The sequence below is a fragment of the Telopea speciosissima genome, chromosome 6 (genome assembly GCF_018873765.1).
Source record: "Telopea speciosissima isolate NSW1024214 ecotype Mountain lineage chromosome 6, Tspe_v1, whole genome shotgun sequence".
NCBI lineage: Eukaryota > Viridiplantae > Streptophyta > Magnoliopsida > Proteales > Proteaceae > Telopea > Telopea speciosissima.
In genome coordinates this window covers 50,540,503-50,563,658 of record NC_057921.1, presented here as the reverse complement: position 1 = coordinate 50,563,658, position 23,156 = coordinate 50,540,503, and the positions used below count along the sequence as shown (strand labels likewise).

General features: G+C 37.9%; 1 protein-coding gene and 1 long non-coding RNA gene across 3 annotated transcripts; both read right to left on the bottom strand.

Annotated features, from left to right (window-relative positions):
* Window positions 1–297: 297 nt before the first annotated feature.
* Window positions 298–13,154, bottom strand: LOC122665134 (ALA-interacting subunit 5-like). 2 transcript variants are annotated; one of them, XM_043861202.1, is made up of 8 exons: window positions 13,024–13,154; window positions 9,268–9,326; window positions 9,101–9,175; window positions 8,883–8,999; window positions 8,679–8,749; window positions 4,406–4,706; window positions 3,968–4,257; window positions 298–665 (listed from the first exon to the last, which is right to left on the bottom strand). In XM_043861202.1, exons 1-8 carry the CDS (start codon window positions 13,100–13,102, stop codon window positions 599–601), a joined length of 1,059 nt encoding a protein of 352 aa, XP_043717137.1. In that variant the 5' UTR covers window positions 13,103–13,154; the 3' UTR covers window positions 298–598. The 2 variants fall into 2 exon arrangements, with proteins under 2 accessions (XP_043717137.1, XP_043717138.1); XM_043861203.1 differs by lacking the exon at window positions 13,024–13,154 and adding an exon at window positions 10,953–10,989.
* On the bottom strand, window positions 9,900–10,612 carry LOC122665135. The gene is made up of 3 exons (XR_006333438.1): window positions 10,571–10,612; window positions 10,092–10,392; window positions 9,900–10,042 (listed from the first exon to the last, which is right to left on the bottom strand). It is a non-coding gene; the product is annotated as an uncharacterized LOC122665135 (long non-coding RNA).
* Window positions 13,155–23,156: the final 10,002 nt, after the last annotated feature.

The window sequence follows — 23,156 nt, the reverse complement described above, 5'->3', positions numbered from 1 at the left end:
TACTCTAAGAGCCACTAGTATTGTGTACTTGCCCATTTATGGCTTTATAACTGCTATCGCAATTATCAGAATTCACGAGTATGATATTCAGCAAGTAAGATATTTAACAGTAGGGAGAGCGTTCTCTGAGCAAGCAGCATAGGAAAGTGCCCAATGAGGGAAGATAGAGCGGTGGTTTCGTGAATAGGGGGGTAGCAATGGCATTTATGTGTGTGTGTGTGTGTGTGTGTGTGTGTGTGTGTGAGAGAGAGAGAGAGAGAGAGTGCTAGCTCAACTGATTAAGAAGATTATAATTTTCTCTAACATCAGGAAAAACATAAATTTGGAACAGTTACATAGAAGATGATACTCAACAACTCAGCCTGGTAAGAGAACTAAATATAACTAAAGCTCAAGGATTTCCATCTATTCAACAATTGGTATTTGTGCACAGCATTTCCCCTTCGTTTTATATACACTCAGGTTTCGGTCCTGGACAAATGATCGCACTTCTCATCCTGATCAGACTGTTTTATGGTGAAAATTCCTCGTCCAAGGAAGACTATCGTGGCCATGTAAGCATTGTGGTGTCCAAAAAATGGGAGTTGGAAGCAAGAAGTCAGCCATAAGTACAATGTCCTGCTGGATTTCTGTTCCATGATAAGAAGGATGGATCCCCCAGCGGCCTGTAGAAAAGCCACCTCAAGTTCAATAAATGTGCAGATGTCGTACTCCACTACAAAAGTATTGTACTATCCATGAAAAAAGTATAAATGTAATCTATTTAATTCAAATTATTTGGCCAGTGACAATAATATAAGTATCATTGATGACAGAGCTGCAGCAATTTGAAGGTAACAAGATTAATAACACACCTAAAGATGCATAAAAATACTGCACAGAATTTGACCTTAATTTTATGAGAAGGCTATGAATGCAAGTAAGCAAAAAACCCATCAACTGGCCAAAACCCAACAAAAAGGAAAAGAAGGAAATTTTATTCTATGGAAATGAGATAAGAAATGTGTGACATTTTCATTCCGAGACAAGCAGGATGATTTGCTTAACACAAACCATTGCCCGAATAATAAGGGTAAGACCACTCAAACAAATCGGCCAGACAATAATCTGGAGATTCATCCAGAAATATACAGATGTAACTAGGCCACCTTGCAGTGAGACATTCTGGCGATTCACACCCTCATATGTATATAGACACCCAAAGGTGGACAAGATGGTTCTTCCCATCCAATGCAAATCTACCTTCAATATAATAGAGGTTCTCCCAAATTTTAAGTCCAACTACAGGTATTCTTCACATGTATAAATGGCTCCACAACTGGCTCCATAAACCCTCTATCTGGAAGTTTCTGCCAAATCCGACTCTTATTTTCCACAATTCCATGGTTTCTATTTTACATCATTATTTGGAGCTATATGGACTTGGTGGTTCAACAAAACTCAGGTGGTTAAGACACATCTTCATCCAAATCATTCAAGTTTTCCAATTTCTGATAAATGAGCTTTAGTAAGTTATCCCAAGGGGCTTGTCCCAGATTGCTGAAAACAGGGATGTAGTGTTTCCCCCCACCCCCCGGAGTCGGGCAGTAGATATAGGTAAGATTTAATTTAAGATTATGGAGACAAGTCTCAATTGATCCATATCTTATGCATAGTACAAAAAAGTACTTAAAGTAGGATTTTTTTCTAATATGTTAAAAGTTGATTTAAAACAAACATCCCTTTGTGAGGACCTCAGGTTTCCCTACTTTGTTTTGAAAGGATCCATGTAGCCGACCCCATTTAGTTGAGATAAAGCTGAATTGTTGTTGTTGTTGTTGTTGTTGTTGTAAAACAAACCACCACCACCACCCCCCCCCCCCCCCGATACACAGGCATGTGCTAAATTGAGTTTCATTACCCTAATGCCCCAGACTGCTGAAAACAGGGATGTAGTGTCCCCCCCCCCAGCCCCCAGAGTGGTGGGGCAATAGATATAGGTAAGATTTAATTTCAGATTATAGAGACAAATCTCAATTGATCCAAATCATATGCGTACTACAAAAAAGTATTTACAGTAAGATTTTTTTTTAAATATGTTAAAACAAACACTCCCCCCCCCCCCCCCTTCAATACACAGACATGTACTAAATTGAGTTACATTACCCTAAAGAGAAGTGTTTTCATGTCTATGGCCTGTAAATTTTATGCAGTGATGTAGGACAAACTCAAGTTCTACCATGTCCACTTCTGACCTTTTTAAATCAAGCTGTGTCAATGAACACAATAAGTGTAGATAACATATGAATTTTAGAGGATCATAGTGGATTCTTAGATGATTAGATCCAAACATTTCATCTCAAAGAAGGAGAAATACCTCTTAAAATAACCTAGCCAACCTGACTGTAAAGCAATTATAGTCTATAATGAATAGGAATTGACCAATAAATTTGATAAGCAAACCAACACCTGATGGGTTCAAATTCTAGTAGTTTCCAGCAAACTGTTAGTAGATTTGGAAACCCAATCATGACAACCCTAGGCAGGGTTTCTAGGACTCGGCGCATCTGATTTTCTGAGCCTGAAACCCCTTTTCATCCTTGGCTGAATTTCAAGCACTTAAATCTTTTTCTATTGCAATCAGAATTGAAGGGTTTCAACTAATATTAGAGTAAATAAATGGAAGCTCACAGCTGACCTCAGCGAATTGAAAACCTGATGAGGCTTCAACTTAAAACTCCAAACATACCAAGTGGAAAGCAATTTCAGCAACTCAACCATGGTAACAAAACTAAATCTTACTACATAGTAGCCACAGCAAGCAAAACAAAGCTAAATTACTAACAGTAGAGAAATCTTCTTCCACTAAACCAAAATTTCGAAAGCAACAGAAAAAGCTCTTTTTGGTTGTAGTTGAAGCCTTTAAATAGATCTGTTTCAAACTTACTATCAAAACATAATTAAAAAAACGAAGATATCTCCTGCCTAGATGGTAAAGTCTATAGCTAATGATAACATAGACCTGGGATTGAATCCTGTCTGTACACATCCACCCAGCCTTCAGCCAAAAATTTTAAATCCATTCCCAGCTAGTTGGTGCAAGGTTTTGAAGATGAAAGCACAGCCCACTGGTAAAGTCTGTGGGAGCCATAACCAAGACTTGAGATGGAATCTGGACTTCACCTTCAACACTCCAACAACTAACCACTGACAATCTTACATATCGACACCCCAACCACCCCCCCCTCCCAAAAAAAAAAGGAAAAAAGGAACGAAAATACAGATAAGACCCCTGTTAAAGCTAAAATGTTTTTACAGGAATCCTTAAATTAAAATAAAAAATACAAGTCGCCACGTCCTCTCATCCATGTGAGCCACACCAGCTTTCCTAGTCTCGAGCTTTCAATTGAACTTACTCCGATGGGCCAGCTGATCCCTTTGAAGGAGATTGGCTGCATGCTCACCCATGTGGGAAGCAAATTCCAGAAATTGATTTTTTTTTTTTTTTTTTTTGGCGGGGCGGAGTTGGGGGGGATAGAAAACATAAATAGAAAAATTCCAGAAACAGAATTCCCTCATTAAATATGTTAGACTACCAGTCCTATCCAAATCCAATAATGTAAGATCCACTGCTAACCATATTTCTAAATTAAAAGTACCTAAAATGGGTTACCCTGTGTCTAGTTTATAGTTATAATATCAATTTCAGAAAATACAAACACCAGAAAAGGAAGTTTTAAGTAGAAACTCGAGAAACATATAACTGAAATTGCAGTGCTTTTATTAGTAATAGACTAATAGTATCTCAATAGAGACAAATGGGAAGAAAGCACTACCAGTTGAATTGAATCCATTTTTTGAATCATTTATAAAAAGAAATAAGATTTTCCTGTTATTTTAAATAATTTCTATGCCAAAAAGAAATTAAGATTGAAAGACTCATTAACAGCATGGAAATCATTGGAAAAGGAATGAGGAAGTCACTCACCTTGGATGGATCACATACACTAGAACAAAGTTTATTGCCAAGAACAAGCAAAGACCACCAACAGTAAGATATGCTATGCCCAGGAAATCGTTTTTGCCTCCTATCCAACTGGTAGTTGAAAGAACAAGTTTCTTTTTGCCCTCAAAACCGTAAGTATTATAGTTGTTCTGTATCAGCACTGTTATCTTTTCATTGGCTTCAAGGTCAACCTCTATCTTCCCATAGAGCTTTCTGAAAGTTGGCAGTGCCGCAGTTCTCATCCAAACAATAAGATCCTCTTGTTCACTCAACTGTAAAAAAAAAAAAAGGAGATCAAAAGGAGCACATGAAGAAAACTGGAGAGGGGGAAAAACTGAAATAACAAACAAGGTTAAGATAACATTTTTCCCCTTTTTTTTCAAGATTGGTAATTGACATTTAGATTGCTATGGAACTTACAGGTTTACTCGAATTAAGTTTGGCACCCCCAATTAAGCCTCCACTCTGAAAATTTTTAGGGAAGACATCAGAGCCAAACTTAGAGTCCTGGTCACTTTTCCAGGCTATATTTTTCTTGCTGACTTCTAAGGCCTTGTTTTTAACAGAAAACCCATATGTGTCATTGAACAAGCTCCAGGCAATAAGACCACAAGGAACGATTGCAGACCCATTTGCTGTGGTGGCTTCAGGGGCACAAGTACTCGTTTCACTTGCATATGCTTTGCTCCTGAGCTGTTTGTCATTTCTGCTTTTAACGTATCTGGAAAAAAAATGGAAATATTACCATCCACCAACACAGAGGAAAGGCCCAGATTTTTCAAGAAATATGTATTAAAAAAAGTCAAAGACACTAAGAAGTAAATATGGCATCCAAACTGGCAACACAGACAGCATTATTCACAGGACCCCAGGAGAGAGTTCAGGAGAGGGTTCTGATATTCTGAAGCAGAGTATGAAGAATGACACATGTCATCCATACAGGCCTTACATATAGGCATATAGCTCTAACATGGCATAATGAGTTCATTTACGCTTAAAGTAGATTAAATGACATGATTATAACACCCATTTTGAATAATTCACGTAAAATAGCCAGTAATTTTGTTAGCTGAAAGTAATACTGACATGGATGTAAAAACCCATTTTGAACCATCCGGGTAATATAGCCAATAAATTTGTTTGGATTAAAGTCATCTTATCATGGCTTCTATTTCTTTAGGGAGAACTATTATTAGGTTGGTTTAGAGTTGTATTCCTTACAACTAAATCAACTCGATTGAAAGAGTTTCTTCAATTAAAGGTCCAAGGCCATACAGGAGGAAATAAACAAAAACCGAGGGGAAAAAAGGATGCAAACCATAATTAAAGTTGAACAAAGGCAAATGTAGTTCCAAGCAATACCAAAAAATAAACAATATTTGGGGGAATAAAACAGTTAATAAACTTCTTGATTGATTGATCTAGATCCCTATTATATTTATTGGATCCTTAGTAACTAAAACCATCCTACCATCTCATGATTCATGTGAAAACTGCAGATCATGTGAATTAAGAGGAACGTTCAAGACCTCCAGTTCATAAATTTCAAGTCATGTAGTCCGTAAATTGTGGGAGTAATGTATACTAGAAAGTAGATATGTTCTCTATAATAAAGAACAACGACCAACTCAGCTAAGCAATGGTTGGAATTATGCTTGGGGTGGGGGGTGGGGGGTGGGGGGGGGGGGGGGGAAGCAAAATATAATATACATGTTAAGAAGCCATTCTTTGTTTGTGGTACATACAAACACGCTTGTGCTTAAAAAATGCACCAAACTTTTGGAGCTTCCCCATTTGACCCACCAAAAGAACCTTGCTCCACACTCTTGCTTCGCTCCACAGTCTGACTAATTAGGAGTTTAGGACTGGCTACAAAAGTTCCATACTGCGTCAAAAATTATCCATCAACTAGTGAGTAGTGACATCTAAGAATGGGAGCCATATCTCTTCTTTTAAGGCAGATCTTCAATATTCTTAATGAAATGAATATAAAAAAACAGAGTTGATCTTGACTTTCCAGGTACTAGGTCATCCAGAAGATTGGTGAAGCAAATACCCACACTTTCTGGAAAATTTCTCACCAAACAGTACCATAAGGGGCTTCTGACATCAAGAATAAAAAGACCTGTTCTTCTAAGGCAGATCATGCCATATTCTTGCATGACGATAAGGTAAAGAAAAGAGGTTATTGCAACTGTACACCCAGTTAGTTGAATGACCAGACCTTATCTCTTTGATCGTGAAAGAAGAAAGGAAAGCGGGTGGTAACTGATGAAAGGTCTTTATATTCGAGCGCCTTTCAAAGTCAAAAGGGTTCTCCCTCACATTTGAGTGTATTATAGCATCAGAGGACGATAATCAGTTCAACCTGTAGGCGTAGAAAAGCCACATAACACACACGAAGAAAGTGCAAATAATTGCAGAAGCCTTGATGCATTTTTATACTTCCCCCTGATGTAGATCAAAAAATGGAAGGAAAAAAAAAAAAAGAGGACAAAACACTGTTCACGTTACTGTGCACGTAAAAAGTGTCACAGACCCTTATTTTGCCTTGGTGAGAATATTATTAGCAGATCCTTGCTCGGGACCACATGAGAATCCAAGCTTTTACAAGAAAGAGGATTGGCTGCTAGAAGACTTGAAGATCTGATTTTATTTTGTTACTATTCTCTTAGTAGTACTTAGTTACCAAATCTATTAGTTTCTATTTTAGCTATTCTTGCATCTGGCTGAACTATAAAGCCTAGTAGTCTCTAATTTTAGTTAACCTTCTATTCTAGTTAAGTTTTAGTAGTTTCTATTTCCCTACTTTCTATTTTCAGTTAGATTCTATTTTAGAAAGTTTCTATTTTTAATGTAAGCTTGCCTAAGCTATTAATAGACCCTCTATTGTAAGGAAGGAACAGATTTTGAGAATAGAATTTTCAGGCCATGTTGCCATCGGTTATGGGAGCAATCCCATGTTTCAACAGCTGGGATAGCTGTGGATAAGGAACCCAGGCTGAGAGTGCCATTCCCCTACTCCCCCCCCCCCCCCCTTCTCTTCTATCTAGTCCTCCATTGCAATTGATCCCCTGTTGTGTTGCTGCTACCCTGTGATCAATGCTGCAAACAACTCCACAATCAAAGGCTGTGCTGCTACTGCCTCCTCCATTCGAGTGAAGGCTGCTGCTGCTCCTGGACTTGAGTTCCTGCTGCAACTTCAAGGCTGCATATCTCCACCTTCATCCATCGAAATCTGCTGGGTTTTTGAGCATAGAACCACACCATCAACCCCTCCATTCGATCCCCACTTCTACCCCATTCCATTGGCTAGAATCCTCCATATTCACAAACCTTCTATTTTTATTCCCCCTTCATAATTTCACTTCTGTCCATCATAATTACACCAAACTTGCTGCAGATCACCTACTCCACAAGGCCTCCACTCGATCCTCATTGGAGCCCAAACAAAGTGCTGGTTTGTGAGATAGCCCTTAACCTTCTATTTTGGTATTGCTGCCATATCTCTTCCAATTCAATCATCAGAATCAAGTGAGACTTTCAGCAGTGCTTCTACTCCATACAAGCACCAATCGACCTGAGTTTGATCCCTTTCCAATGGCTGGTTTGGTTCTTATTTACTAAGTTACTAATTCTGATTTTGTTCTAATTTGATGTTCTGCTGCAACCTATCATCGATCCTACTGTAGAGTGGTTCTTAATTGAACCCCTTCTACATTACCCCCTCTATCTTTCACATTTCCAATATACTTTCTCCTATGAACATCATTCACTAAACACTGTCAGCAACAGTTACACTAAAAAATTTATAGAAAACCCTAAACTCCATGAAACTGTAAATTCATGCCAATAGTTTCAACATTCTAATCCTCAAATTAACCATTGCTGATATAAATTTAAAACTAAACACCAAGAGAAGCATAGAAATACATTAGGCACAGCAGTTTGCCCTACAGAAACACCTAATAATTCTGTTAATGTTTAAATGCCACCTGCTCTGTTTCAAATTTGTCCTAGGAATACAAAAGTTCTCTTTTTAACTCTTTTTAAATATTAAAAAAATGCCGTACCCAGTGCACAAGGCTCCCGCATTTAGCAGGGTCTGGGGAGGGTCAAATGTACGCAGCCTTGCCCCTGTTTCCAGAGAAGCTGTTTCTAAGACTTGAACCCATGACCAAGCGTTCAGCAAGTGAGCACTTAACCAACGCGCCAAGGAGGAATTTCTCTTTTTAAATATTAAAACTGTTATAAATTCTGGATTGAAAAATTCATAGTTTATACAATTCCATTGAATCTAACAGCATGAGATACAAATCTCACAAGCTATTTGAGTTCCCTGAAAATCACAGAAACAAAGTATTGACCCAACTTTTTAAGATACTAGAGGTAAATACTGATACTGAACTTATCTGGTAGTCAACAACTATTGTGTATACACAAGGTGCCAACTAAGTTGGTAAAAATTGTTAACACCACAAGACTAGTTCAGAAGCCCCCTTTGTCCGTTAAGGTGCTAACCTGTCTGTCTACCCCACCCCAATGAAAAGGAGAAATAAAGATGACAGGAAGGGGCCATGGGTAGGATGCTTTGGGATTACCATCTTTATGAAGAAGAAAATAACTAAGCTCATGCATTATATTTTAGAAAACATGTAAAGAATAACTTCTAAGACCGTGTAAGTTGTAATACCTGCGATGGTTCTGGTAGAAGTTATCAAGCTGGTAATAAACATATACAGGATTTTTCATGAGCTTTGGGACCTGAAAGAAATAAAACCATTTTGTTGATCAGAATTTTAGGTCAATCTAAAATTAGGAAAGCATACTATAGAATGTAAACTAAAGAATTAAAATTTCTCAATGCTCCTAAGAACTGTGGAAGGTTTGAACTCACAGTCAAAGTCCTCAAACAGGTCTTGTTAGTTTCCTTGCTTTGTATAAATGCAACCATATGCTTGCCATACTTCTCTGGAATGCAGCCTTTGTCATAGCGGTCAACAATTTCTACGACCTACATGTGAAATAAATTGTTACCTTCAAATAAAAGATCGCCATTTTACAGAAGACAAAATGCAAGTCCACTGAAAGGATAAAATATATCTTAATTCTTACACTTTCTGATGCAAACAAAGAAACAAGACCAATTGGGATAAAGATAGTCCCAATAAATATGAATGCCATTATGACCTGCAACAAGCCAAGGAAGATTATGAGTCTAGCAAACAATTATACGTCTAGTTTTAAGGGCCTATATTCAACCAGAAGTAAGTAAAACTAACCAATCCTGGTGTTAGCATAGGCTTGCAAGCAGGAAGCTCTTGCTGTGAAAACCTAGAATCTGTGACAAAGAAACATCAAGACATTAGTTAGAGTCAGATTGCCTCATTGAACTATGCAATGCAAACTGGATGTTCTATGATTGACGAGCAAGCAAGCCCGCCTTCTTAGAACTCATTGAGGGGGGCCTCGGCCCGGGAAGGGGAGAGTGGCCAAGTGGTCAAAAGTGACATTGACTGCAATCTGTTGAAGGCTTTCCACATAGGTTTGAATCCTGCCTCTCCCACTTGTAGATTTCAGAGAAGAGAAAGGAGGCATTCGAAAGCATAGGAAGGGCAACCGAGCGAAGCCCGTTCTGCCGTGCTGTGAAATGAAATTGTATCGTATGTTAGAGAGCTTGGCAAACTACTACGATCTATAGATTCCTCATCTATATCCAATTCCAACAAGATAGAAGCAAGTCGCTTCCGGCTTGACTTTTCGAAAGCAGAGGGAGGGGTGTCTTAGTAGCAAAGACGGACAACCATGACTCAGACGTAGAGGATTTGATCTTTGTACAGTGCCAAGGCTCGAGGTTAATGGTGAGAAACATCTCTGCCCTCACCATCGCCTCTAGTCACTAACTTTTACCTTATTAATAATGCAACTTGTGCAAATAATTCTTCCATTGTACAATAGAGGTGGAGGGAGGCAACTTGAGCCAATTGAGAACCAACCATCAAAATTACTGAGGTGAAGTCATGAAAATACAAAATACCTCAGATCCTGAAAGCACATCTTCTAGGACAAATCAGACTCCAAGTTTATGAACTAAAAATTAGCGCACGAGGATGTTGAGATGTACGAGAGGAAAAGCTAGAAAAGGCCAAATAAAAAATGAGAAATTCAAGGTGACACAGGGGTAGCTCTGTTAGAAGGTAAGTTGAAGGAAAGATGTTTCATGTGGTACGGTCATTTGCAATAGAGGCCTTTGAGTGCACCAGTAAGAAGGAGCTATATGATTCAAATAAGAGGAGTTAAAAGACCAAGTGGTAGACAAAAAATAACTTGGGAAGAAGTGGTCAGGAAATATATGAAGGGTTGGGCATGACCACAAAAATGGCCCCAAATAGAGTTGATTGCCAAAACTTCGAAGAACTCCTCCCCTGGCTACTACTAGAATTCATTCCTCTTGGTAAGTGAAGCTCCCTCCACCTGCCGCACCGCCCTTCGGTCAACTCAAAGAAAAGGCCATTAAGGACATTGTTGAATGTTAACTGAGTGCTTCTAGGTTAAAGGGAAGCACTATACTCACTCCACGGTAACACAAGATCTGTGTAGCCAATTCCATGTAATCAGGAACAGGCTTTGTTGAGTTGATATTGAGTTAAGAACGAAGAAGGAAAATTTACAAAAAACAACAAAGTGGAGGATCCAACTCTTTATTAGACATCCTAGTAAAGCCAAGGAAAGGTGAAAACCAAAATACTTCATACTGATTCCCACCACCATGGACGTCTCCAAGTTTACCTTTAGCCCAAATATATCTATCAAGCAACAAATGATATTTAAGTTCAAAGACAAGCTCCTTGATAGCTTCAAAGATCATAATCATATCATTCGCAGATTGGATATGAGAAAGAACTCAAAACTCCCTAAACAAAGTGAATAGAAAATGGAGAGGGAGTCCCCCATCCAATACCCTTACCAACCAGAAAGAAGTCCTTCATGACATCATTGACGAGAATTGAGGAATAAATGAAAGGGTTTAAACCCGCAATCAAATCCCCTGCCTAAACCCAAACTCCTTATGCTCCAACACTCGGCCCAAAAAAATCCATAAACTTTCCCAAATCTAGCTTGACATCTGTACATTTCCTATTGCTTGCTAGAACTGGTATACTCTAAAGCCTAATTTGCCACCAAGATCCAATCTATAATTTGTCATTCTTTTAACAAAACACTGTGTTAGAGGGAAATAGAGCCTAGAACCTTTCTAGTTCTTCTCAGACAGACTTCAGCAATGATATTATAGATCCTAGTCATCATAAAATCAATCTTTTGCAATCACATAATCATGTTTGGTCTAATCAAAAACTGAACAACGAACTTGAACCAATTCCAAAGACAACGTAAAACTACAAACAAGATTGGACTCAGGTTGGCTGCTGAGAAGACAGAGAAAGTAGAAACAAGATATATTGCTATAGAAAATCCAAAACAATAATTGATGAAAAGATCAGTCACTTTTTCTCTTACCATGACTAATTCAACAGACATGAGTCCCACTCCTGGGTAAAAAGGAGCCAAGAATCTCAACTACGAAGCCAAATTCCAAGTCAATTCATTTATTTTTTTTTTGATAAAATTCAAAACCCTTCATTCATTTGCCATAAATAGTTCCTTACAGTAGAAGCTAAAGAATGTCACTGCAAACAAAATCTCTTGAACAGTCACACAAATAGACTCAATTATAATTCCTACACATAGTAAATACATCGGCTTCACCTAGTTTTGAAGTTATTGATGGAGAGATGTTATTTAATAATTCTTCGAATAAGGCTGATGGATGTTTAACATCTAGCTCCTCTAGATGGACTAGACAGCAACCAACTTGTGTAATTGTAATAGTTTAAGTCTAGGTCTGGGAGTGGTTCCCAATTGTTCGGTTCTCCGATCTGTAACAAATGCATGATCGATTTCGCTGTGCATGTGCATTTGACTTGCACCACTTGCTAATGTTCATCAGTAAATTTCCAGAAATCCAGGAGTACCAGGTGATCATCAACAAGTACCTTGAAGTTCTTGTGCCCTAGCCATCATATTATTTGTAATCCTGACTACCAATCCAGAAAGCTTTAAACCTAAAGTATCTGCCCAATTATAGTCACCAATCCAAATGGGGGCCAGAAAAGGCGAGCGATCACTTCATCGATGTGTGTGTCCTTGGTTGCAATCTAAGTTTTATTTGCCATATTTTATCTAAGCCATTGTATCTCCCATTTATGTTTTACAATAAAATATTCATCAATAAAACAAAACAATCTAAGCTTTATTTGCCATATTTTATCTAAGCCATTGTATCTCCCATTTATGTTTTACAATAAAATATTCATCAATAAAACAAAACAAGGAAGAAACCATACATAGCAATGTTTATCATTAAACATGATAGAGAAAATATTACATTTTCAAAGTTGGACGTCATAATCTTGTGACTGCTTGCTTCAACCGAGTTTCTAATTTATCCCAAGCAAACTAAAGAATGATACCATCATTTGTGATAGTGTTAGAAAAGTAACAAGGAAACAAAACCCTTATATTTTACAATCAAATGCAACACTACTAGCACCCGTTACAGCTCCCAAATCCCAATGCCTATTCAACATATCCAATCTTTTCTCCGTTCTAATTTACTCGGTCAATGAATTAGACAAGCCAACTTCCTCCAACATAAAACGCACTAAACCCAACCCCACCTTCCCAAAAAAAAAATAATAATAATTTCCTGCCTCCGTCACCTTGCAACTTATACGTTCCACTCAGAGGGGGAAAAAATGAAAAATTAAGATAAATTTCTAGACAAATATATGCCAAATCTTCTGTAAATTATAATAATTAACACTCACAAATCATTACTTTATACGGGGATTCGTCCTATCAACGTGTTCACTAACCCTAGAATTAATTAAAAAATAAAAACCATGAAAAGGAAGAAGGAAACCTGCATTGGACATCAATTTTAAAATGAAGAGAGAATGAGTTCGAGAGAAACTCACATTGAGGTTTCTTGGAATTCCTCCTCGTAGCAGAAGAATCATCATCTCTTCCGGAGCTAGTAGCTCCATTGGAAGCCATCTCAACGAGATCTGGAAGAGGAAAAATCCGATTTTCCGATTAAACAATCCAATTGAAATAATAGTTACAGGAAGAAAAAAAAAAGGAATAAATCAACAAATCAGAGCCAGAAAACTGTTCTACCGTTACCTTTTTTTCCCTTCAGTTTTTATACTTTATTTTTATTTTCTTTTTTTCCTTTTTGTCTGTAAATGGTTTCTTTTAAGTTACACAGCTAAAAAATGGCAGATAATACAAAAAGAAGAACAGACTGCAGTTTTCGCATCCGTGAAATCGAAACCGCATTTGTCCCCAAGAGGGAATTTAGAAATATTCCTCCTTTTGAAGTTTTAACAACAATGCCCTTGGAATTTTCTATATTTGCACTTTTACTTTTAACTGTCTTAAACTAGTCCGAGGGTTCGTTTGACCTCGAAGACCTCTCGAGGTCAAACCCGTCAAACTCGCAGCGAAAATGAAAAGAACGGTCGTGTGACTCGTGTTCAGGAATGGAAGCGATGATGGGTTGGGCTTAGTAGTTTGGGCCCATTCAATTACTTTACAAGTTTGGTCTTGGGCTTGAATTTAACTCCAGCCCATCTAAATCAGGTTTCCTCTATTTGAATTCAACTTTTTCCCTCACTTGCTCATGTGTTAAGTTAACATCCAATTTGATCTTACCACATGTCAAAAGAAAGTAAGAAAATGTTTTTTAAAATCACCATTTGTTTGGACAATGGTTCCCTGATTAATTATTTAAAAAAAAATAAAGAGAGAGAAAGAAGTCAATATCTATCTCTAGATAAAAAGAATGCTTTGATTTGGCGGCACCTTTTGTTGTCACGAAGTTCTTCTACTCTAATCTTCGCAAAGGAAGGATGACTACATTTAAGTAGTAAGTAGGGGGATTAGCATTGAGTCTTACATTGTTGCTCCTCGAGAATGCCTGGGTTGAGGAACTATCTACCTCAACGTCCTATAGAGTAGGTTTCAAACCATTTGAAATACAAAGAAAAAAATACAATACATGGTGAGTTATATAGTTAAAATCGGTCTCAAATTTCATGTTTAACCGATATCTAGCATCAACTTCCCATTCAAACGCTCATGTGCGATAGTGCGAGTGTGACCGCATAATACTAGAACTAAAATGGAACACAACCATGCATTGTATGCTTTAGATTGTCCTTATTGATCTTTTGGACTCCATGTTAGTTTTAATGTAAGTTAAAAAACTCAACAATAGTTTTATCAGGAATTCTCAAAAACACATAAGAGGCCCCAAGGGAATTAGTGGCACTTTGCTTGGTAGAAGCTGAGAATACATTGGTTGGATTATACATTTACCACTTCTTGGTGAAATCAAAGGTGATAAATTACTTGCTTGATTAAATATAATTTAGTATATGCAAGTTATCAGCACTTCTTGCATTAAATAGCTAATTCATTTAGAATTGCTTTGTGCTTTAGTTGAATTGCACCTCCTACAAAAATAAAGAATGAAATGAATTTTATATTTCAATGTCACTTTATGCAACTAAACCTCAGCAAGGGTTTCTACTAGTTGTAAAAATGTCTTGGGATCAAATCCCACCTTCACCAGGCCGGGGTAATGATACTGTTAAAAATAAATGGAAGAAAGATCTCTATTGGGGAGTGTACCGCCCACACCCAAATATAGAGGGGGCAAAATGACCGTCCCACCCCCATGATGTCAACACGCATGCTCTCATTAGCCCCCGCACATGCACAAGGGCCACGCTCCTCCACAAAGAATGCCAACCCAAATATAATATAGTTTTGCTATTCCCAAAAAAAAAAAATCCAAAAGTTTCACTTTGATCTTGGTGGATTTTGAAGATTTACTTCACTATTCCCAAACTCAATTTGGGCTTAAAGTTTGACATGCAAATATGAGATCTATGAATCTACATGTCCACAACATTTGGGCCCCCATTTGACTTTCCACATTACAGATATCAGTCAGGGCAATACAGGAATGACTTCTTGAGTGGGCCTCCAATATACCATCATAAAGCAATTGAACAAGCAGCAGTGACTTCTATGAGTTGGGCTTCTAATTAAACTGCTTCCATTTAGCCCATTTATTTTCTAATTGCACACTTACAATGCATCATCATACACTCACTCTCTCTCTCTCTCTCTCTCAAAACAGTTAGCCTATGAGTGAAGGAAATGTATTCCCATTGTGCTACCCACAAGACCTTTTCTTTATATTTATAAAAAAGAACAAAGATTCGTTTGTACTAACTATGTGATGGTAGCAGCTTTCCTTCTTTCTCTCCCTTTTTCGTCCTCTTCTTCTTTCTTCCTATTGTTTTTTTTCTCCTTTTTGATGGTGATGGAAACCTTTTGTTGGATGTGATTTTAGAGGAATAATGGAACTGTATCTCCATTTTTAAAAGAAAAAGGTCATGAAGCAAAGAAATATAAACATATCCAGAAGCAATGACCATTCTAAAACAAAACCCTTTTTTTTTTTTGGTGGGAGGGGGTGGGGGTGAGGGGTGAGGGGTGAGAGGACAAGAAATATTAAATATATAGTTTATTAGCAATTAGAGAGGACAAGAAATATTAAGTATATAGTTTATTAGCAATTAGGAATGCAAAGTGATTAAGCCTATATAGGAGGAATCTACATCCCTAGGAATCCTTTTCTACTAAAAACTACAGGTTCCTGGAAAAAGTATCCACACAAAAGGAAGATTGTTGCCATATTCTCTCTCTCTCTCTCTCTCTAGGGACTTTTTTTGTTCTTCTTTTTCTTTTGAGGATGTAACTTAATAAAGTATCAAACATCAAATCTTAAGTCCCTAAATTTAAAAATCATACAAATATTAATAAAATTGTATGTTCCATAAACTCAGTAAGATAGGCAAGATCAAATTGGTGGGAGCTCAAGTGATTTCTAAAACAACAAAAGGGAACCTCAGCTCTCACAATTCCTCTCCTATCTCCCTTCTCGCTCCTCATTAAATATGTTGTTTTCCTCCTTAATATTGTCTTGGCATGTAAGATGTCAATATAAGCGGGCATCGTATGGATCCCTCTCCTAGATAGAATGGTAAAGTCACCTTTTTTGCTTTACTAAATTTTACTTTGAAAAGACTTTTCTCTCACATTTCCTTTTGAAATAAAAAACAAGAGAAAGTGTCCTAGATAGATTGGTAAAGTCACCTACTTTGCTGTACTAAATTTTACTTTAAAAATTTGCTAACCTTGATCAATTTTCTTCACCATGTCACAGCCCCTCCTTTTGCTATTGATAGCATTTTGTGACATTCACAGCATAGCTTCCAGCTCCACATCTGCTGTTTTCTCTCACATATCTAGGAAATGGAATCATGTTCCAGCTTCACATCCCCTCCTTTTACTTATTTTTCAATAGTACGAAAACTAGTTGTTATGTTTTCTAACGAATCTATTTTTTTAACTCAAGTCGATCGCTAAACAGAGTCAGTCGGCCACCGCCATATAAAGTAAGAAGAACACATCTAGGGCAATATTCTCTGGACAATGTACTAGTCGACCGACCTTGCATCCGTCTGTAGAGGGGTGCTCTCGAAAACTAATAGACCATGTTCCGGTTGTCCACTTTGTTTAGAGTCGGTCAGTCGCCAGGTGCATAAATGACAATTTTCACAAATTTAAGCACAATACTCTAACATAATTTCTAGCAGTTTCTTATGTCACACCAAGTGAACCAAAATCAAGTCCATTAGGGTTATTAAAGATCTAAGTCAATGATCATGATAGATGTGAACTATTTAGGTTCAGTTGACTTAGTGAACCTACACGAAGAGCCAACTATCATAGGTTTCTTAATTTAGCTCCATAGGTGATTGAACCGAGTTTGAGGAATTAGGATCATTACATCCTAGGATTATCTAGATATTACAACATGAAGCACAACACTTATGATACATTCAAGCAAACTAAAAAAAAATCTTCCAATCATAGCTCGAGTTCCTTAAATCCACATGGATGGCTTGACTTGATCTTCCAATTTGAGCTCCACCAATCCATGACATAGTCTCTTGAGCATCTTGAAATATTCCAGTATGATGCTTGGACTCAAAGATACATTTCTCAATGCTTGGAACATGTATACTCATTAAAGCATTAGGAAGAACATCATAGCATTTTTATACACAAAACGAATGTAATCACCAAAACATGAAATCCATTTATATCCAAGATTATACATATAACATAGTCACACACATGTATAAGTTCGAATATTTTAGACCTAATTCCATTCTCTTTCCCTTCTTAAAAGACAAATCACAAAGGGTGACTACATTCAACGATGATTAATTTGTGGCAGTTCCCCCATTATTTTGGTGGTCAATGGTTTAGTTTTCAAATGAACCTAAATCTAACTTTTTGCTATATTTTATTTTTCTGACTGAATTTTCAAGTTGGCAAAATGAACTAAATCAAGATTTTAATTGTTTGGAATTTTTCTCAAATTCAAGTTTGTCAAATGCAGTTTTGATTTAATCTCACGGGCGAAAAAATATAAAATATAAATTACTTAAATAATGGAAGCCCATGACATTGAACTTATACAGTGTTTGTTGCAAGCTCTTTTTATAGAGAAGAAGTGTTTTGATATATGTGGGTGTTGGGCAGACATTTAGTTATTTGGAACAGGAAAAAATAGAACCTCCTACGCCCTCCCACATGGGGCAGTGAAATGGTCACCCCTCCCCTCCCCTTGGATGCCCATGCACATGCTCCCATTAACCCCGTGCTGGTGCAAGGTCCACACAGCCTAGCAGCAAACCCATTCTCGAATGGAATGTGTATGGCAAAGTGCTTAGGCGAGGGCTTCTTGTGCCTCTATGTGCAAGGTTGTGATATATTTAGTTTTTAGATATATTCATATAGGCATCTATGTCCATCTTTCTCAATTCTCTTTCAAGGTCCATGTAGGTGCATCTTTCATACTTTCTATAAACCAAAAAAAGGCCAACTGAAAAGTACATGAGAAACTTTTTCTAATTTCTTCATTTTTGTTTGGGGATCATACACATTATTTAGGGAGCATCCATTATGAACTCCTTTGGTAGCACTAGATACCACATAGCTGGTTGGATGAGGCTAAATTTTTTTTGCCTAAGTAGATCCCAATGCTCATTTGCAAGTCTCAGTCCAAAGCTGCAAAAGATTGAAAGCTTTGCATCAACTAGGGCATGAATCCAACAAACACTTTAGCGGAGTAAAGCAAATCTATGGGGACCATTGTTCTCCGCTAGAGGGCTTGCAACAATAAAAAAAACTTCGTTGACAAGAAATAGCAAATCTAGTCGAAATGGACAACTGTGAATACAAGGTAAAATGTCATTACATGGGAAGATGGAGGATTATATATAGGGAAAAGGAACGTCAATCGGTCGCTAGGAGTGGCATGTACCTACGTCCAGACACAGCCCAACACGAAAAGATCGGCGCACCTCCTAAAAAGGCGGAAAGGACCAGGGGTGTGCCGATCTTTAACGTTGGGTTATTTCTGAGCACTGGTATATACCGAGGCACAGCACCGATTAGCATTCTTTCTCCCTTAATTTAAGTTTAAAATTTGACATGTGGCCAAATCTAATCCATTCTTTAAATATCCAACATTTAGAATTGATTCATCATCGATGTTTAATTTATGCAATCCAAAAATCCTAAGGTGGGGGGTGGGCTCTACAGAGAACTACTACCTTTTGCATTTTAAAATCTAGTCTTCCCTTGGTTTTAAAGCACTATAAAGAAAACAATTCTTTGTTTGTTAACAACAAAAAGACAAGAAAAATAAATGATCAAAAAACACATAGGTAGTGTTGCAATATAGACTCCCATAATTTGCCCAATCCAGATAAATAATCAGTCAAATATGCAACATTGTGGCTTTCTTTTTTTATTTCTTTCGTTCTTTCTTTCTGTCTTTCTTTCTTCTCCCTATCTTTCCAGTTGAAGAATGTAATATTATAGGTTTGCTATGAATAGAAAGCCTCAACCAAGACTAGCATCATACCATCATATTTTACTATATATATTAAATTAATGGAGGTTCTTACATAGAAAATAAATGACTTCAACTCAACTCAACCCAACCATACTTTATCCTAACCCCTAATGGTCAACTTTGTAGAAGAAGAAAATAGGGCCTTTCCATAATGGGGTACCCTTCCTTAATTATGGCTAGAAGGCCACCTTGATGAGATGCAATAGGACATTGAAACCCAAGTTTGTAAATGGGACTAAATTGGCAAATTTAATTTTAGATTCTTTTTGTTTCTTTTTAAACATCTTTTGCCACATGGCAAATTTCAAGAGGTTAGAAAGGAATCATTTTCTTTTCAAACAACACATTTAAGAACATTGATTGAACAAGGACGTGGCAATAGATGTCTAGTTTCTTAATGGTCCCTGAAGTAAATGAATGGTTAGTTAGAAGCTCCACAATCCATGTAGCTAGCATCATCCATCAAGTCCCTTAACAGTTAGGACCTCGATACCTAAGCCAGTAGGTCTGAGCATTACCACACTCACCTATGGTGATGCGTACGCAGCTTTACTGTACTATTCTTTGTTTTGTTAACTTCAATAGAAGTGACTTCACAGGTGGTTCTAATGTACAACGCCAACATGTCACATGTGTTATTGGCATCATGGCATCAAAGTTTTCAAACTCTGAACAAGGTATAGATTCTATATCCATAGAAATGGTCGGATTTAACTTTACTTGGTTTGACTTAGATACACATGGAATCAGGGTAAATGGACATCAGTTTAAATGAAAAATAAGGCAAGACATCGCTATCTAGTCGTGTAACGCTTGCACCGAGCCACCAATAAGTGACTAATAAGAATTCGTGTAAAAGCATTTGAGTGAATGAGATTTTTTAGTTTGTTGAGATCTGATAAATAATTTTGTACAGTCCTAGGCATGGGAACCACTCAATCGATTAGTGTTCTTTTCAAACCCTAAAAAATAATTTTTACAACAGATGATTGGATGAGGGTTTTGAAAAATAGAATCAGAATGGTTGAGTCTAATACCAATTCAAGTGGCTTTGAATCAGCCTTTCCGTACAGTTTTTCTAGGGTTCTATCAAATCGTGGTCAATTCTAGACCAATTTCGATCCAAATCTAATCAGAATCAGCTAGACCCGATGAGGAGGTTGATTCCAACTTTTAAAACCTTGGATTTGATTAAAAGATCAACATTTTTCACTCCATTAGGCTATGTTTGGAAGACAAGAAAATAAATTTTACTATATATATTTTCACTAACCCAAACCAGCAATGAAAGAAAACTGGATCATTACCTGCTCCATTTCCCTGCCCAGTCCATTTCCCCAAGTTCCTCTAATAGGGGGTGGAAATGACCACCCTACCCCCTGTTCGAACACACTACTCGGGTGGGGTCCACTCCCCCTATTAGAGAAACTTGGGAAAATGGACCGGGCAGAAAATAGAGCAGATGATTTTCCAAGAAAACTGGGCATCACCCAATGTTGGCAAACTTGAGTTATGTTTGGTATGCATTCTAGGTCGATTTTTCATTCTTGGACTACAAAAGCAATTATTTTTATCATCTAAGAATGCGAAATCGATCTAGAATACATACCAAACGCAGCCCTTGATGAACATATATAACAAGGTACTTTAGGTATCCTTTAACCTTGTTAATAGGTTAGGGGAAGATGGGACCCAGACACCTAAGATGGGTAGTTTTCTATTGTGTTACAATAAACATGAGATAAAGTATCCATGCCATGTTCACCAAAATAAGCCCTTCATCAGTCTTTCACGGTCTTAGGGTGGTCCGCACTCCCATAAACAAAAAGATATCTATTATGTGTAGGCTCAAATTGCATTGCATCCAACCCACATCAATGCCTTGGTGGGCCATTTGTAAAGAGTGTTTGGACCACGAATCTATATGCCTATTAAATCACATAGACCCATTAGATTGATAAAGACTTGGAATGTAGGAGAAAAGAGCAAAAGGACCACTACGATCTCCCTTTTTTTTATAGCTTCAATATTCTTATCTTGGCTTTTCGTGAATTAGGAAGCTTTGATCTAGTTTTATTGGTTAGGCCAGGGTTGCGGACTCTACATAATTCTGAGGCTTTATGGGTTTTTTTTTTGGTGAAAGAGGCTTTATGGGTTCAGGTTCTGAAAGGTTAATATTTATTAGGGTTAATATTCTCTGTGCCGTAGCACAGGCTGTGCCTATACATATGAGCTTGCCACTCAAGGGCAGGGTGGTAATTACACCCACCCCCATGTGTCTGGATGCAGCCTGTGCCCCCAATACAGAAAACATTCTCCGTATTTACTAGTATCTCGTTTCTTGAAGCTAAATATAGACAAAAATGTTCAATGGGCTAGAGCTACCATTCGTTCTTACGATGATACCTGGTTGCCCTTTCTATCAGGAGAGCGTATTACACTATTACTAGTAATAAACTCAACACTTCCTATACTTTTGTCTCTAGTGGTACTCACCATCCAATCAAGGAATGAGATTTTAATACTTTGACCCATTTATTTTCTATCTCCGAATCATAAGTTATTATTGCACAATTGCCTCACTCTACGGGTGTCAAAAAACACCGGATCAGCCCGAGCCCGCCTTAAGCCCGGATAGGGTCCAGCTGAATTTGGGATTAACACAGGTTCAGGCTGGGTTGAGGTTTTCTTGGCCCTGGTAGCGTCAGGCCGGGCTTGTGTTAGGCTTTAGATTAGGTCCGGCCTTGTCGAACTTGACCTGTATTAATATATAGGGAGAAAGAACGATAATCGGTGTTGTGTCTGGGCGTGTACATAAATAATATTCAGGATCAATCAGGACGGGGTAGGTTCTTGTAAATCTTGGCAGGGCCGGTTAGGCTTGGGTTTAGGTTAAGGCCCATAGGGTTGGGCTAGGGTTTAGGGTAAGCTCGGCCCGACCCAGACCGAACCGTTGACATCCCTACGTCTCCCCTAACTACTAGTTAAGGTTATCATTCAAGAATGATCACTTCTCAGTAAAGTTCACCTACCATATGTCCGTTGGTTCCCATGACCAGTGTGCCTCAATTTCTTCTAACTCATATTGGTATTGCCTTTAAAGCTCCTCCCAAAGATTAAACTTTTCTTATGGCATTGTAGCGCTAATTCATTCGTTGTTAATCATTTATTAGTCTTTCGAAATTTAGTTTTCTCTCATATTTGCCCCATATGTAAATTACATGATGAGAGCATTAACCATGCACTTTTTCAATCTCCCTTTGTGGCTGAGTGTTAGCGTGCCCATCTCCATTGTCGGTTGATCCTCAATTGTTTTTTAGAGAATTTATTTTAAGGGTGATGTTCTCTATGCCACAGCGCAAGTCTGCGCTCAGGCACATGGGGTTGGGCGCAATAACCAGCCTGCCCCCTGCACAGGCTGCCCATCTGCCTGGACGCAGACTGCGCTGTGGCACAGAGAACATTCTCCCTTTATTTTTTGTGTTTCCCAACTAGCAGAACTTTAATATTCAATAGATGTCTCTTTCTTGGCAAATATGAAAAAACTAAGAATAATGTAGTATTTATTTTTCTCACCCTTGGCCTTTTTAAGGAAACTAAATTTCCTTACAAGGGTGCTAGCTAAAAACTTGTCGGAGCTTACAAATTGGTTGTTGATTACGTTCATGTAATCTTTCACCTTAGTAGATTTAGGTATTGATCCCCTCATACTCTTGCTTACATTTGCCTTAAGGAGCATCATACTTAGGTAGTTATACCACTCCTATTTTCAAAGTGAGCCTTTTTCGCTGGTGTATTAGATGTCGTGAGTGAGGGCCATTTTTTTCCTCCGTGCGGAGTGTGAAGATTTTTCCTCCGTCCGGAGTGTTGACGGCTGTTCTTTCCGGGTGTGTTTGTTTCTTTTTTCTTTGAGTGGCATCATGATCCCCGCCCACCTACCACTACCCCGAACACCTTGCTCCTTCTCCGCAAATGGACGATGAAGGGACTCAAGAGGAGGATACCCTAATAGTAGATGATGAGTTGGAAGACTTGATA

Excerpts from the sequence above, each read along its gene's own strand:
- LOC122665134 (XM_043861202.1), bottom strand. The coding sequence starts at position 13,102 with ATGGCTTCCAATGGAGCTACTAGCTCCGGAAGAGATGATGATTCTTCT. Across the intron at positions 9,327-13,023 it reads GAATTCCAAGAAACCTCAAT|ATTCTAGGTTTTCACAGCAA; the intron begins GTGAGTTTCTCT and ends TCTTTGTCACAG. Across the intron at positions 666-3,967 it reads GTGTATGTGATCCATCCAAG|GCCGCTGGGGGATCCATCCT; the intron begins GTGAGTGACTTC and ends GCTTTTCTACAG.